Raw genomic sequence first — 16,240 nt, forward strand, 5'->3', positions numbered from 1 at the left:
CTATATCAAGCCTGCATGATTGCGATGCTTATGCAATGAGCCCCCCGGCGCACGGCCATTTTTCTTATTTCCCAAGCCAACCAAGGCCTCTCTTGCAGCTTGCAAAACGTGGAACAAGGGGGAAATGACGTTGTCACTTTGCATAAACAAACGGCTTATTCACTTTACGACAGGATCCCGCAGATGTTCATTGCACAAGGCGAAGCAGGCACCTTGAGCCTCAAGCCCGGACAAGGGAGAGTTTCAATTGAGACAAATCATGTAGGCAAGTCAGTGTTTGATATGATTTTTATTTTTCTGTTTCTGTATGCGTCTGTAGTTGACTACTGCCTGGTATCAAAAAAATCAGTGAAGAGGCGGGGGAAAAAGATGACTATCTCCAGAGGCACATAATCCTGGCCCGTATCTACGGCGTCCCAGTTGTGGTTTCCCCCCTCTCCAGAGCCCATACAATCCTATATGCTGGTCGCCGATGCCCATTCCGTCCTCTTGATGCAAATGCCATCCCCGTGCAAGCATAATAAAATAAAGAGAGAGAAAATCATTTCGCTGTTGCTGATGCTTTCATATGGCCGTCCTGTCCAGGATTCCGGCGAGATGTCCCCAGAATTAATCGCTTGTGAAAGAAAACCATCCCTTCCAAATCATCAAATCTTTCTTTTCGCCGTGCCCTTCTTAGCTATCTTCATCGTCAATCCGTTGGCCTCGTCGACCAGTCTGGGGTGTCCATCCTTGGTCCCCTTCTAAGCGACCGCGATTGCAGGTGGGCACTCCCTGTAGATTTCCGTCTTCATGCTCTTGAGCCGCTCGCGCATCTCGAGGAGATCGTCCATTTTCTCCTGGGGCGGGTTGCGCATGTCGGCAATCTCCCAGTGTAGAGTCTCATACTTTTCATAGAACGCCTTGAAACGCGCGGCCTTGCTCACCAGCTCGGGGCTGAGTCCGCGTTGACGCTTGGGGGCTGGCTTGGTCCGGGCGCTTTCGTTGGAGTCGGAAGATTCCACCACCTTGCGCTTCTTGGGCGGTGCCGAGTGCTCGAGGTCTGATGCATTCGTTGGTGGGGACGAAGCCAATGGCGAGGACTTGGTTGGCGAGGTGTTCTTGCTCTTGTACGAAACGCCAGACGAGTTGCGGGACGAAGCATGCGAGGCGTCTGCCGGGCGCTGCTTCAGGCTGACGGGTGCCTTCTTGATCAGCGGCGCCTTGGGCTTCGCGCGCTTGGCCAGGGGGGCGCCAGAGCTGGAGCTGCTGTCGTCTGCCTCCTCTTCTCGCCGTCGCTTAGGCGGCTGTGCCCTGGTCGCCTTGATGGTCTCCCGAGGAGGCTGAGGTGACTTTTCCTTGGGCCGCTCAATTGATCTCTCCGCTGGTCGCTCTGCCAGCTTCTCAGCCGGTCTGGGTTTCGGCTTGGGCACAGCAATCTTCGGCTTCGGTGCAGGTGCCTCGGGCTTCTTCTTGGGGGCAGGCGCAGCAGCAGGTGCTGGTCTAGGCTTGGAGGCCACAATGCTTGCCATTGGCTTGTCCTCTGAAGACTCGGAATCCGAGTCAGAGTTGGTGACGAATTCTGCGGAAAGAACACGGCCGTTCTTGCTGGCCGCAGGTGCCTTCTCCTTGCTCTTGCTCGGCGCAGCCTTGGGCGTCGCGGCTTTCTTGTTCGTCGACAAGAGGCGCTTGACCTGGGAGTCGGCGGGCTTCTTCGGTTTCGCCGGTAGCGGGTTCGATGATGACCGTGACATTGTTTCGCCGCCCTTGGTCTTAAGGACGTCTTCGTCACCGTTGTCGCTTGTTGCGTCGCTGACCTTGATCTTCGGTGGGGGTGCGGCGGAAGAAGCCTTAGCGATATTCGCCTGCAACTTGCTGAGGATCTTGCCCTTTCCTCGTTCCTCCCTCGGTAGGAGCTTCTGCCACTCGGTCTCTGTCGTTGCCAACCGCATCTTGTCAAACTGTCGGATGGCGTTGTCGATCGCCTTCTGACGGGTATCTTGGGTATCATAGTCGTACTTCCACACATCCAACTCTCTCCAGTAATGCTTTCTCAACGCCCACATTTGCGTGTCCGGCTCGAACTGGGCTACCTTCTCCAGGGCGGGCTTGAAGTCTTCCTCTTTGCCCTCCCAGAGACTTTCCAAGTAGTCGTACGGCCGGTCCTGCACCGCCAGCTCGTGGACAATCATTGACCTTTGCTCCTTGAATTTCTCAACAACCTGTTGCGAAGATGAAAAGACTGGATTCGTCGACGGTGAGCTGACGGCTACCAGAGCCGGTGACCCCGAAGGGGAAGACTTGCCGCCGCCGTTGCCGTAGGACGCCATGCTCGACAGCAGCTTAGACTTGGCCGTCTTTCCCGTGGCCTTCTTGTTGTTCGCCGGCGCTAACCTATCCATGACCCGTGACCTGTTGCCCATGTTAGTTGTGCCATGACCAGCCTGACCCAGTCACCATCCACATACTGCTTCTTCGATGCCGTCGCCGCGGCGATGGAGTTCTGCAGATTCTCTATATCCGAGTCCATGCCGGACGACGAGGTCGAAGGGGCACCCTTCGCCTTGGCTTGCTCGGCCTTCTTGGGGGCCTCGGGGCCGGGCAGCTTTTTCCATAACGACGAGGTTTGTGGTAATCGTGTAGCTCGTTTGGTCGACTCGAAGGGTTTCGTGAGGAAGAGGTCGTGTGAGTATGGTTCGGGGATCGGGGAAAGGATGTGGGAGCTAGAGCCGTAGAGCAATGTCTTGGGGACGCAGACTCGTTAGCACAATTGCAAAGACAGCACTACCGCCGGTTGACAGGGTTCGTTTGGAAACGCCTCGAGGTTGCGGCATGTGTCCGACCGGTAGCGGTGCACCGTTTGTTATGCACGCAAGATAATCCCAAGTGCCAGCTCTTCCCGCCGGCAAGACAATAGGATTGTATCGAGCGGTTCAGGGAGTCGGCAGGGAACGGGTGTTGGGAACTCTACTTACCGGGCTAGTCCCCAGGGACAATTGGAGGTCTTCACCACTTTGCACACACTTGATCATGTCCTCGAGGACATTGTCGGATAGGTTGATGGTGAAGGCCTGGGGCGGTACAGGGTTGCCCGAGGCGGCCGAGCTCTCAAGAATGAGGCCGGAATCCGGGACCTTGAGCGAAGGCATCGTGTATCTCTCTTTCTCTCTCGGGTCACGCGAATCGGTTGTGTCGAATGCTGGTCGCAACTTGCATGCTCCAGCTCGGCTTGGAGGATGTAGCAAGACGGCGAACAGCTGGTATGAGGTCGAATTGGGTAGTTGGGAAAGGAGAGGAGACGTTGTCGGGTTGGGTGGTTGTGTTGCTGCACACTTCCAAGTTGCGTATGTTATTCTCGCAGGCGGATTATGGGGCGCAGGTAGGCAGGACGTCACATTGTCATGGCGAGTCGAATGGGGGGGGGGGCTTTTTCCGGCTTCGCGAGCAGTGAATGGGGAGGGGACGATGGCGGTGTGCTCGAGGCAGCGGGCTCCCCTTTGATTCGTCTGAAGGGGTGTACAAAATAACGAGTTCACCACGATAGCAACAACAAGTGGGAAAGTTGCCTTGAAGGCAGAGAAGGCGAGGAGGAGTGAGGGTGAGGGAAAGAAGTCGAGATCAGGAACAGGAGGAAGAGTAGCGGAAATGGAAGCACAGCCAGTCAGCCCAACCCATGTCCCCCAGCCAAAAAGAGGGTGGGCCATGGAACTTGCACAGAGCGAGCGAGAGACAGCCCAGAGGACTTGAGTGAGTGTGAGAGTGTGTGTGTGTGTGAGTGAGCCCAGAGCAGGCCGGACCGCAGCAGGGCCGCCCACCACGGCCGCCTCCAGACGCAGCAGGCAGGGCACCCACCCCTACTACTTTGTGCTGGTACCTCGTTGAATACTTCGAGACCATTGTAGGCCGGGCTGGTTGCCTGCTGGGGTGATCCCCTAAAGGCCGCTGGAGCACGCTGTAACTACTGGAGCAGTGGTCAAGGCCCCTGGGGTGCTGCAGGTAGAGAGCGTGTACCCATCCCCATGCGAGACAGGATGCCACGCCTGGCCAATAACGGGTACTTGGCGTGTACATTGCTGAGTTCATCGGCTGAGTTCTCAGAGCGAAGGAGGGAGGGGAGGGAAGACACTCTGGGTGACGGGGCAGAAGAGGAAGCAGGGGACCCACCCTAGGTGCGATCTCATGGGCAACCGGCGGCCATGACTGGCTGGAGAACCGGTCGCGGCCGGGGGGTCTGGTCACTGTGGGCCGACGCCTGGCTGTGGTGCTGGTACCTCTGGTGCCCCTAACCTTTTTGGCGGGTACGACAGGGGTGGTCGGGGTGGTGCCGGGATCCACGAGAAAGGAACGTCTAAGTAAGGCACCCAGTCCCAGTCGACCACAAGAGGAAGACAAGGGTGGCCGAGGGAGTTGAACGAGAGCAGGGACTGTGAGTGAGAAAGGCGCCCAACTCTAGACGGCTCTGCTGCCGGCTGCCTGCGTGCCGCCCGAGGAACGACAGCGCTCGATACTGGCCGGCACAGAGAGAAAGTCAAGGCGAGGAAGGCTGCCCTCTCCCACAGAGTGACTGACTGGACGAGACGTTCCTGGGTCCTTCTGGGTGGGTGAAGAGGGGCCTATCTGCGAGTTCAGTCCCGTCGCGCAGTCGTGGCGCCACATGGGTAATGGGAAAGACAACAAGGGCGAAGACATTGAACAGTGGCCGCGAGACAACACAACACCGCCAAAGAAGCACCACACGCTTGTCAATAGTGTGGGCAATAGATGGACCAGAACCACCGACCCAGGGGAATGGGGATCTTGCCATGGGCAAAAGGTACGACACCGACAATCAACCCGGCATTGCATCCGGTAGCAGGCGGTCCCTCACCTCGTGCCAAACAATCAATCCCTAAGTCCATTTTAACCTTCACCGTATCCCTCTGAGCCTCTCTCTGCTCTCCCTCCATCCTCGTTTCCCAGTCACGAGGTCCAGTTCCACTTGACAGCATGACGTTGATAGGAAAAGGCCCATGAAGAAACCGTAATAAATGAAGAAGAAACTGTAAAACACACCCTCAAGCAGCAGATTGTGAGACGAACACGCCGAAAGAGCCAGAGACAACCGGGCCATTTCCCGCCCGCATTGCATCGGAAAACCAAGTGACTGCAGCACCTCGCCGTCCCGAGGAGGGTAGGTGGTATTTGCATTTGTGTTTTTGGCCTCTCTTTTCCCCTTCAGTCGCACAAGGTTCCCTGTCATTCGTTGATTGGATCTACCATGTAGCCACCCTCTGCCTGACCTCCTCGCGCTGTTCCCACTCGTTGGGAAGTATCCTTGCCCCTTGCAATTCGTCTCCCTCGGCCTCTCCATCACTGTCATATTGTTACGAGTATTGTTATTAAAGAAAAGGGAGGAAAAGGGCACTTGCTGGCGGCTGCTCAACGGGTAACGGAAACGGTAGCGGGCAGCATGTGGCAGACTTCAATTTCCTTTTGTCTTTGTCTCGCCGTTCCCATGAGCTGCCATCCTTCTAGATCAACATCTTTGATTCATGTTTCTGTTCTGTGGGGGATAGAAACACGATGCAACCATCCGCCTTTTGTGGACAAAGGCGGAATATCTCGACAAGTAGGTAGCACGACGCCCTGCGCTCGCCATCGAAAGAGAACGCCTGGCTGCTTCACTGCCTCAAAATGTTTTGAACGACGGGCTATCCGTCCAAACTTGACACACGGCCGCGAACCTTAATGGGAACTGGATGGCGGACACTCTCGAGGGCAAAACCGCTTTGTCCGGCCCAGCCTAGTCCCAGGTCGACCTTAGTTAGCGGATCTGCCACCCGAACGTGGTCCTCGCCCGTCCGTCTCAACTGTAACATTGTTACATGTTCCCCCCTCCACTCGTCGGTCCGTCGCCGACCATGGCCTTTCCGCTGCTGCTGTCTGCAAGGCATTTCAATCCGTTTGGTTGTGACACGGATATACTTGCATCCGCGAACAGGCAATAATGAGAAGAAGAATGCGACGGACGAGGCCACTCAATCTTATCCTTTCGGCACTTCGTTGGTACCATGATAGAGATTGGGATAGCGCACATGCTTGATGCAGCCCGTTGGTTGAATTCCTCCCCCGGTCGACAATCCCGCATTTGTAATCGAAGGGACAAGACTGATCCACTTCCGTGCTACAGTACAGCGCAATGCTCAGGTGAGAGATGGTCTCCTGTCTCGTGCTGCTCTTGTATTGCGCTGGAGTTACTCCCGAGCGGGCTGAGTACCGGGCATGTACCTTGACTGCAGAATGTGCCCTCTCCATGACCTGACAGACACACAAGTTCCAAGTCAGGACGGTTTGGGGGTGGACGCACTGAGCCTGTAGCGGCTAGTGCCCAACCTCCCGGGCCTCGAACGGAGGCAAATGTCGCTCGTTTTATGATTGACAACGATTGCTGACTTTGATACCCGGGGAAGAACCTGACAGACGGGTCGAAACCAGAGGGTGGCCATCTTGTCACTGTGCGGTATGTTGCTGAGGCTTCCCATGGCTGTCGAGCTAAGCAGAAGCGAATAAAGGGAATTGACGAGTCAGTACAGGGAACGCAGCCGTGGGTATTCGGAAGGCTTCTCTGCATCTTTCTTTGCTTCGCTGGCATGGCATGGCAAGGTGAGGCGGGCTGACGACCGTAACGCCGGTGGCTGTTGGGACTCGTGCTGGCGCTGGCTGATCTCACCGGGCCTTGTGCTTCCTGGCCTGCCCTTTTGCGGCCGGAACGTGGCCGGTGATCGATTGGATTCGTTGCGCGTAACGTTGACTATGCAGCAACTAATGTGTGCCCGAGGAGGAACCCCACCTCCAGCATTCCAATACTGCCATGCCACCGCCCACGCTGTGCCCGCATTCATTCGAATTGGTGCGCCGGCAACCTATGTGTTGCAATTGTGGTGTCTCCCTGTCGTCGCAGTCGCCGACAACTGAATGGTTTTATTAGGGCCTCAAGGAGCGGGAAGATGAAGTCGAGTAAATTGGCCGGTCAGACTTTTGCTGCGCGCTTCGAGTTGGTCCCGGCCGGGCCTCGGCGCAAGGACGGAATGCGAGGACTTATGCCTGTTGTCAAAGTGCAGCGGCTGGGTGAGGGGATGGGGACAACCACGCGGAAGCAATTTATGTCGTCAAGGTCGCCTCGTCCTTCAAACGGAGTCACGGACGGACGGTGTTATCTGACCTTTCCATGCTGCAGCTGGTGCGGACCTCACACGGGTCCACATGGGGGACTGTTGCTGTCACTTGATTCCTTGGCCTGGTGCTCCATTGTCGAGCCGGTGGATGCGTTGCTTCCCGTCACGGGTGGCGGTTGCATGTTTGTTGTACCTGAGTCCCTGACATCACTCGAACGACGTCGAAGGTGAGCGAGAGGCATGTAGACGAAATGGTTGAATGATAGACGGCGTCCATGTTTCGGGGAGTCGAGGACCGGGCTGGTTGAAGGGAGGCAAGAAGCACGTCCTAGGCCAAATACCTAAACCAATGAGGGAGAGAAAAGACGGCAAAGCCAAAAGGTGCGTGGGAAAACACCCGAGGTTTGAAACGAGACAAACATGAAGCGAATGATAGATTGAAGGGTCGTTGATTCAGTGTTTCTGTCTTCATTGTCTGTGATACACTTCCGCCTGCCTGCCGGCCTGCCACCTACCTTTCACCAGCCGACTACTAACCGCCAACCGCTCTGTAACAATTGTTGCTCTTGCATCGCTGCTTGTTTCGTTCTTGCCCGCCTTCTTCATAGTCCAGCAGCGACCAAGTGGCCGGGTGACGATGTGCCGGGGGCGCGGGAGACTCGCATTTTTTTGGTTGCCGCCACGAGGTCAGGTACCGCTGCAGTATCTGTACGTATACCTGTTGGTGGAGTGGGAGAAGCGGGTCCCGTCTGGGCGTGGGTGCAAGTACGTACCCAGATACCCTATGCGCCAGCTAGCAGGTACCTGATGAACTGCAGTCGATGCTCCTGCCGCAGCCGTACCTCGAGCACCCCTACACACTTGCGTAAGTACAAGTACCTAGAGCAGCCACGCTCATCGTCTGGCAAGCGCGTGGTCCAGTCACCTCTTTCCTTGACGACGCCTCCAAAGTCTTGAGGGGCTGGTCTGTTTCCCCGGAATGACGAAAAAGAAAGTCCCCCAAATCGACGACGACATTACTACAGACAAGTCCTCGCAGAGATCGAACAAGAAAAAGAAAGAAACAGTCTCTCCGTGACGAGTCCCTCCCTGTTACGCAGGTACCTGGGCTACTCGCGATCGTCTCTTGACGTTTTCCACGGCGAGCCTCCCCCTCCCGCTGCCTCGGAGCGACTTGCAGGAAAGGATTGCGCACCGGAAATCGGATGCAGCTGCGAATCCCTCTGTGAGCCGTTCGGGTTCTCGTAGGATTCAGCAGGAAAAACTGGGCCCATTTTCGGGCCCAGTCTCTCTCCGAAATAGCGTCCCCCGAGGCCAGAAAGAGCCTTTGATACTAGCATAGTTTGTGGGATGGATGGTGCGGGATGGCGGATCATGCTTTGAACTCTCACGGACCTTCCGCTCCCTTTCAAGCCGTTCGTTGCTGAGGGCTGGCAAGGCATACTTTGCATGCTAAGTATCGCAAGCTATGCCCACTGAACGTCACGCAGGACATTTCTTGCGATCGTGAGCCAAGTCGAGGGCCCAAGGCGCCTTGGCTGGATTGCGAACCTTTCCATTAGTGTGCAATTACCTCCAACGTCGCCCTCCCTTCACAATCATTGGCCATGTCGTCGTCAGTTTCGCTATAAAGCAGGCCTAAGGTGACCCATATTTGCAATCGGTCGTGACTGTCGCTGCTTGCTGGCAGCGTCCTTGGCGACAGGTTGGCCACACTGCAGTACACATGCAGACTTACTCTGGTTCGATTGTAATTCTGGATCCAATGTCAGGGGAGACGGCAGATGGCAGCTGGAGATTCGGCTTGGATCTGGCAGCTCAGCTGCAAGCCTCGCTCGCTTGCCTGCCAGCCTGCCAAACAGAGCCGTTTCTGTTATGTTTGTCTTGGTCGGTGCATCTCAATGCCTCAACCTCGCCTGAAACACGTATTTTCTTTGCCGTTTTCCCTAGCGACTAGCGATGAAGTACTTGGCTTTGTACCTTGCCTCCTACTTTAGTGTGCCGTGCAGAGTAGGCATCTGAGTGGACTTGGAATCTGTCTGCATCCGTTCTTTTTGGACTCGACCAAGGCCGACTAGACAGGAGTGCAAGATGCAGGTTCCCGTTGGTGCAGCTTGACTGGCTCTCTGGAAGTGTTGTTGCACAGGGAAAAGCGAGGAAGCGTCTCAAGTTGTTCAGTGTAGCAAATGCCCCTGTGCAGCGGTCGATCACGCTAAGAACTTCTTCTTCTGGTCCTGGCCTAAAGGAAGAACACACGGCCAGAGCACCTGCCACGCTCATTGCGTGACGAACTCGGCGGATGGATATCTTGACTTGCCTCATGCCAGGTACCTCACGCAGTGTCTCGGCGCCATCAACAAGAAGTAACGTATGCGTACAGTGCCTAGCACCACCAGGCACTTCCCGACTTGCACAGGTACCTGGCACCTCTCGTACACCAAACCAGAATCATCCACCACCCCAGGAGCGCTCGTCCTGGTGCCGTCATCTACCGGATTCCACCAACTCTGCTCCCCTACCCACCGTCGCCCGCGGCCTGCCGTCGCTTTTGGCTTTTCTACCGGCCGCTTGCGCCTGTGAGAGGAACCCCCGAGCAAGCAGGATTCCCATCCAAGCGGCCGACGTCTGAGACGATGCAATCAATGAGGCTATTGCGAGCCGCGAGCACCCAGCGCCCTGGGCAATCATCAGCACGGACGGCATGGCTTCAACCGGACTATGCGTTAGTACCAGTCGCTTGTCTGCGCTGCAAGATCCAAGACAGAACGGCGGACAAATCGACGATCCCTGGCACCAGATGAAGAAGCGACCATCTCGACCACACAGGCCGTGCTGCAGTAGGTACGCATGCTGTGGACCACAGCTCACCTAAGCCCACCTCATCAATCAGCCTTCCCGGCTCTCCCGCCCCCTGGCTTCCCAGTTCGCCAATCAATCACTAAGCCCTCCGTTCCTGGCTGTGCGGCATGGCTTCGGTTTGATCTCTCTTTCGTTCGCCACAACGGACGCAACACAAGTCGAGAATATGAATCAGCGCTCGAAGGCATCTGGAGGCTCAAGGCGTCCATAGCTGAGAGCGTTTTTGTGGTGGGAGCCATGTCATCGTTTGCTTTGCGTTGGCTCACCAAGGAACCTTAATACGAACCGCCATCACACGAGACGTCAGCAACAACCACGGATAACCTTAATAACCCAACGAGCGTACCGGTATGGATACAACACCCATCTCGCAGTATCCGACGCCTACCATGTACCTGGTACTTCCAAGGACCACCACGGACAAGGCAGTCCCATTCCGTACCCTACTTCAATAAGCGTTGGACACTGCCAAAGTTCAGACGCCAGGTGGAACAAGCCAAAGGGAACCTCCATGAACGCAGCATGAACGTCCAATTTCAGGTCTCGACAAACGCCCTGCCGTAGGGCTCTTGACTCCGTCAGACGTCTTAATCTATCCGGCGCCCATTGTCGTTTGAAGCTGTCGGCTTGGGACCGTTCGAACCAATGTGACTGCCACGACTACCCATGTCCTGTGATGGGAACCCAGAAACACGCCTGGCCGGTTGCCCGGTGCTGGGCTCTTCTGGGCTGGGCATGGGTCAGCGACGTCCTCGCCCAAACAGGTCCGGCAGACCCACGCTGGTGCAAAAGTGCAGGAATAGAAACCCGCTACCTGCGGCACCATAACAATTCCTTGGGCGAGCGCCTGTCAATCTGATCCGACTACGCGCAGGATAACGTCGACATGGCCTGCGGAGGGCCAATGTGTTTCCTCCGCGACGAGCTCGGGATCAGACACTGCTCAGACTGGGCTTCCTGGCAACGGCCGTTTGTATGATGAATTGCATGGAATCAAACGACCTTGGTCGCCTCAGTTACTACAAGCCAGATGCAATGGCAGCAGTATGGAGGTCGTCAGCTTACTGAGTGGCTCGAGATAGGATTGGACCCCTGCAAAGAAACAGACGCCGCCAGCTTTCAATTCTAACTTTCGGCTGTGTGTTGAAAAAATATGACAAGAATCTTGCTTCCTTTTCTATCTGGTTCAAGCGAGCGACCGGTAACCGTCGAGGCTTCTAATATGTGCGTAATAATAACGACATGAGTAGTCCAGCGAACTCGAATCACCAAATGTTGCCCACCAGGATGCCATTATCCGTAACTTCAAGTCGAACCCGGTAGTACATACCGCACATTGGCATTGTATCACGCCGACCTACCTCTCTCACGTTCGAACTATTTCGTGGCCTCTACTTCCACCCAAAGCACTCGTCATGCCGGGGTGAATGCCCCCTCCCTCGACGACTGAGGACTCCAGCGGTATTTTCCCTTCAGAGGCCAGATTGACCCGGGATGTTGAAAAGAATCATGCCGGATGGGTATACGTAGGTACTCGGGAAATACGTGCCTCACTCCCCGCCTCATTGCCAACTTCGGCTCCAGATGTCGTAGTACACTCAATAGACTTGTACACTGCAGGACAATCCTAGCCCCCGACTCCTGCTGCCCCCCTAACAGCAAGATTCGGGACCTTCTTCGCAATCGGCCAGGTCGGGAGGGTTGGTCCTGCTCTAGGCCATGGAAATCTTACTGTCTACTTGGCTCGGTTATTTGACCAGATAGGCTGAGGACTACTCCAGCGCCGTGTGAGTTTGGGGTCAAGCCAACCGGAGCCCGAACTGTGAGACATATGGGTGGCACAATTTCCGCCAAATAGGTTCACTCCATCCGATGATGGCAGATCTACTGAAGGCTACATACAGGAACTAACGTTGGTAGATACGGTCTAGGAGGGAGACCAATGCAGAGGAGAACCCTTCGAGCTGGCCCAGATACACGGGGTCTAGAGTTCGTGCAAGACCGGCCACTGTCCTGTGCGTCTCGGGCCTTTTCATGGGCAGACAAGCGGATCAGCCGACTCTCAGAACGAGCCGTGCTGCTTCCGCACCGTGAAGCAAGACCACATTGAACCCCTAACCGAACCAGACCTATTGAAAAGGATCTGGTTAATGATCCGAGGATGTCCTCCCAACCTACAAGAAGGGATTCTCGATTATCGCCTCCCGAGCAATACGCATCGCGAACATGAAGGTTGCCCGAGGTAAAGAATGGAATCTCATGCTAGCTGGATCCTTTCGTTGTCGCTAGCACATCCTCCGCTCCGGCGCTCGATTCGGGCCCTGATCGTCCAGATCATCTATCCCCTGCACTGGGACCCTGAAATGGTGTCTCCTCACTATCGATGCTCCATTCCCGCCAACCAGGTGTCTCGAAGCAGCCGTAACGGTTCATGATCCGGATCAATCTGCTCAGCAGAATTCCTTTGGAAGTATATTCCAGTTGGTGGGTTGAGTCGAAACCCCGGCGGCATATCGGTTTACCCCGCCTCCTAGCATATGGGATTCGCTCTCTCGTGCTTGGTCCATGCAAGTTATTACCTCATTCTACTACAGTGCACGATTGGGCTTGTTGCGCTTTGTGGAGAGGGGGACGCATCAACGACGACGACGACCGAACCAAACCATCCACCATGGCCAGCACCTCACATCGTCTTTGCACACTCGCGTCCTCACACTTGTGGCGGGTCTGCATGTCGGGATGGTACAGTGTGGCCACCAAAAAAGAATTTGCGGAAGGTCGTCGAGAAACCCCCGACCTCGTCAATTTGGTGTGGGCGCTCCAGCCCATCCTGCACACCAGAGTCTTCCGCTGGGAACTTTTGCCAAATGGGAGCTGAGTCGGGCGTCCCGTCGACCTCATTTTACCGCGTAACAAACTTTCCATATTTGCTGAAGGAGGTTGATGTTCGTGATGCGCATGGCGGAGGAGCTCTTCAACGCATCTCCCAGATCACCTCGAAACATACCCGCCGCTCCCCACTGCCCTTCAACGACCCCGTTGCATCTGCTGCCCATCCCGTTCGTGTCGATCCGGGAGCAGCCAGCCACCGGCCACCGAGTAAAGCGGGTTGGCGGGCTGCCCCTCCTCGCCTTTAGCAAGAAGCGTGCGTGGTGCGTGGAATGCCACTTTGGGCTTTAGCGCACGTCTTCCTCTTTTTCGCCTTCCTTGGCTCGCGCGAGCCCAGCAGACGACGAGGAACCGCCAGCCGCTTCTGGCGTCAGATGGGAAGGTTCACATTGTCGGAGTACGTACCCTCATGGCAAGGTACCTGACAGGAACCTGAACGACTGGACTGCTTATACTGGGTGCCTGACAGCCTTCAAAGCCACTTCCAGTGTTACCCCAACTCCCAACTCGGACGATGTGGAGATCACGGAACCAGACGGAGATGCGGCAGGTGTTTTTTTACGGACACTGCCTCGTTCACGACAGCTCGGCTTGCAGGCGGGCTTTTTGACTCAATGGCCGATGGTGCCGGATGATTGCTGGTTCATTAGATTCTGCGTCCTTCCCCGAGAGCCACGAATGCCGGTCGCTCTTCAATTTGCCCAGAGACCGGTTCATGGTTGAAACCAAGTGGATGGGGGATGGAAGTGGGCACGGGAACGGTCGATCCCCTTTCTGCAACTTTGTGTAGTACTGCGAAAGAGAGCAGCAGCAGCAACAGCAACAGCAGCAGCAACCGCAGGTAGTCCCTCGGCTGGTTGGAGGGGGATCCCTTTTTGCTGTTACCCAAATGTCGGATCACTTAAAGTGATATGGAGACTGCCAATCCGTATATTTGCTATAAAATAAAGGGGGACGAAAACTTGAGACGAAGAAGCATGGGCCCTGTTTCGTCTGAGTTGTACGACAGGTCGGACAACTGACAATGGCAAGCTGCTCTCTCTCTCTCTCTCTCTCTCTCTCTTTCGTCTCTGCAAAGGCCGAGTCGAGTTCTGTATGCGACCTTTTTCCCAAACACCCTAGAACCCGGGCAGACGTAGAGACATGTCACAACCGCCAAACACGATGTGGAATCTCTTTCCCGTCGTCCCTATCCAGCCCAGCCTCGGCCATGGGCCAGACCGGCAGCTGATTTGGGACGAATTGTATGAGCTTGGCTGGTGCCGTTAGAGGAATTCGTCTGAAACGGCACGTTGACTGCGATTCCCTTACCAGAGAAGGGGCCGTTTGCCGCCCGCGCGCCCGCGGGCTTCAGGAGCCGAGGATGATTGAGGGACGAAGTTTCTCCTGATGATTGGTACGAGATATTGGGGATACGATGGATCTTTTGAAAGACAGGCGGTTGTTGTCATTTCTCGTAAGCCTACGAGACTCCGTGACTGGGCTTTTCTGTGAACAACCCTGTTTGCCTTTGACGGATGATACAACATGAGGACGTAAAGTCACGGCGGAAGCTGTCGTGTCATGAAAGAATGGCGCTTTGCCGTGCGCATCGCATACCAGCCACTCTGTTATGCCCTGGCGTTCGAGGTCATTGATAGATATCCTCCGAGACGGCCGTCGTTCTGCCGATGTTCCAACTGCGATACGCGTCCTCCTGCCCGGGGCTGTAGATTTACGGTTGATGGTGATGGAAAGGCTACCCAGATGCAACATAAATAATATTTTCGCAGGAGCCAAGCAGTCTAATAAGAATTGAATCGTATTGGCGAGCAACGGGGCTAAAACGCCGCCCAGTAAAAGCTCAAAGTAGGTCTAAGTGCCAAACGCAGCGCTCGTTTCGACCTCTCTTCCAGACTCGCCATTTCCCCTCCCATCTCCGTCACCCGACAGTAAGGAAATCCCACACACGCCTTTTTGCACAAGTTCGTATCTCCCATTATCCCATATCAGGCCAGCCGGTAGTTGGCCCTCCCCCCTCCGTATGTTTTATGTCCTGTACGTCATATCTGCGACTTGCGACGCGTCGTTTCGGAAATAGGGATCGCAAGTCTTTAGACAGTGGTGGTCGGTTGGTCGTTGTTCTTCCAGCTTGTTGTTTCGCTGCTTTGCTAATTGGCTGCCTATTGGGTCTTGAAAAGGAGAATCGCGCAGTGGCCGAGGTAGAAGTAGATAAAGTGCTTAGTTTCTGTGTCGATGATGTTAGTTTCTACCTAAGACCACGGATAAAGCTATGAGCCCAGAGGATGGACCAAAATGTAGACTCTAGACAAACATACCATGGGTCACAAAGCTGCCAAAGTTGCGACCGACAATGCAGTGCCATGTAGGGCCCTTGCGCTCGTCGAACTACATCCACGATGTGTCAGCAGCTGATTGCCATCAAGAAGACGGAAAAGTGGCAGGTTAGACTAACGGTTCGCTTGATGTGCTGGGCGATATCCTGTGAGTCGCCAGTGTCAGTATACAGCGTCCGGATTCAATATGAAGCATGTCGAAAAAGCGCACCTTCTCGATGGTGAACTTGGCCATGGCCTCCTGGGCTGTGGAGGGGTCGTCAGTACACGGTGGGGTCAAGCGGAGGGGCTTCCCAAGTAGCGACATTACGTACCGACTTCAATGGACTCCTGCTGCATGTCGTCGGTCTGAAACTGCCTGTCAGCATGCTGGGCTTAAAGCGCTCAGTGCCTCGGGGATCCTCACCATGTCAGCGCTCTTGACCTGAGCTAGAACCCGAATCAGGTCAGCACTTGTCGTTGTACAATCAGGACAGCAGACTGCTTTGGTGTCGCAACAGACCTTCCAACTTCTCCCGGGGGGCAGGCGAGGTGCTCTTTGCGTCGGCCATTACGATACTTGTTGATATTGGAGGTTTAGCTGTTGTTTGCGCCTTCTTGTCAGCGTCGATACGGGGTGACGAATTCGTTTGCGCAGCAGGCCTTGGGCAAGCAGCCCCTTTTTCCTCCGTCTCGTCCGCCGCTGAGCCTTCGATCGCTAAAGTAAACTCACTTTTCGTGGAATGGGGATCTAATGGAACGGTCAGCTAATTATCGCAGGGCTAGAATGCGCTCACTTACATCAAAAGGTTTCAACCAAGGAATTGGCTTGCTTCGAGAGGTTCTTCGATGTGCGTTTGTCGCGTGTTTTGAGGAAGCCTGACAAAGTGCCCGCGCCAGGAAAGGGTTCCATTCGGTCGAGTCTGGTTAGGTTGCCATAGCCGCACGGGCCATAGCTCCTTCCGGGGTGGCATGCTACGTGCGGCACTCACGCGCTAACGTTGACATAGAAGGCGGGGCTGGTCACATGGTGATAACGATAAC

General features: G+C 55.3%; 2 protein-coding genes across 2 annotated transcripts; both read right to left on the bottom strand.

The window, feature by feature from the left end:
* Positions 1-743: 743 nt before the first annotated feature.
* ColSpa_03323 (uncharacterized protein) lies at positions 744-3,128 on the bottom strand (the record flags this gene model as incomplete). The annotated part of the gene is made up of 3 exons (XM_049269535.1): positions 744-2,391; positions 2,448-2,722; positions 2,955-3,128. The coding sequence occupies 3 exons, from the start codon at positions 3,126-3,128 to the stop codon at positions 744-746; spliced, it is 2,097 nt and encodes a 698-aa protein (XP_049125492.1).
* Positions 3,129-15,043: 11,915 nt separating this feature from the next.
* Positions 15,044-15,556, bottom strand: ColSpa_03324 (dynein light chain, cytoplasmic; the record flags this gene model as incomplete). The annotated part of the gene is made up of 5 exons (XM_049269536.1): positions 15,044-15,108; positions 15,200-15,269; positions 15,337-15,363; positions 15,429-15,463; positions 15,532-15,556. The coding sequence occupies 5 exons, from the start codon at positions 15,554-15,556 to the stop codon at positions 15,044-15,046; spliced, it is 222 nt and encodes a 73-aa protein (XP_049125493.1).
* Between the last annotated feature and the right edge of the window lie 684 nt (positions 15,557-16,240).

Source organism: Colletotrichum spaethianum (genome assembly GCF_022836535.1).
Source record: "Colletotrichum spaethianum MAFF 239500 DNA, contig06, whole genome shotgun sequence".
Classification (NCBI taxonomy): Eukaryota; Fungi; Ascomycota; class Sordariomycetes; order Glomerellales; family Glomerellaceae; genus Colletotrichum; species Colletotrichum spaethianum.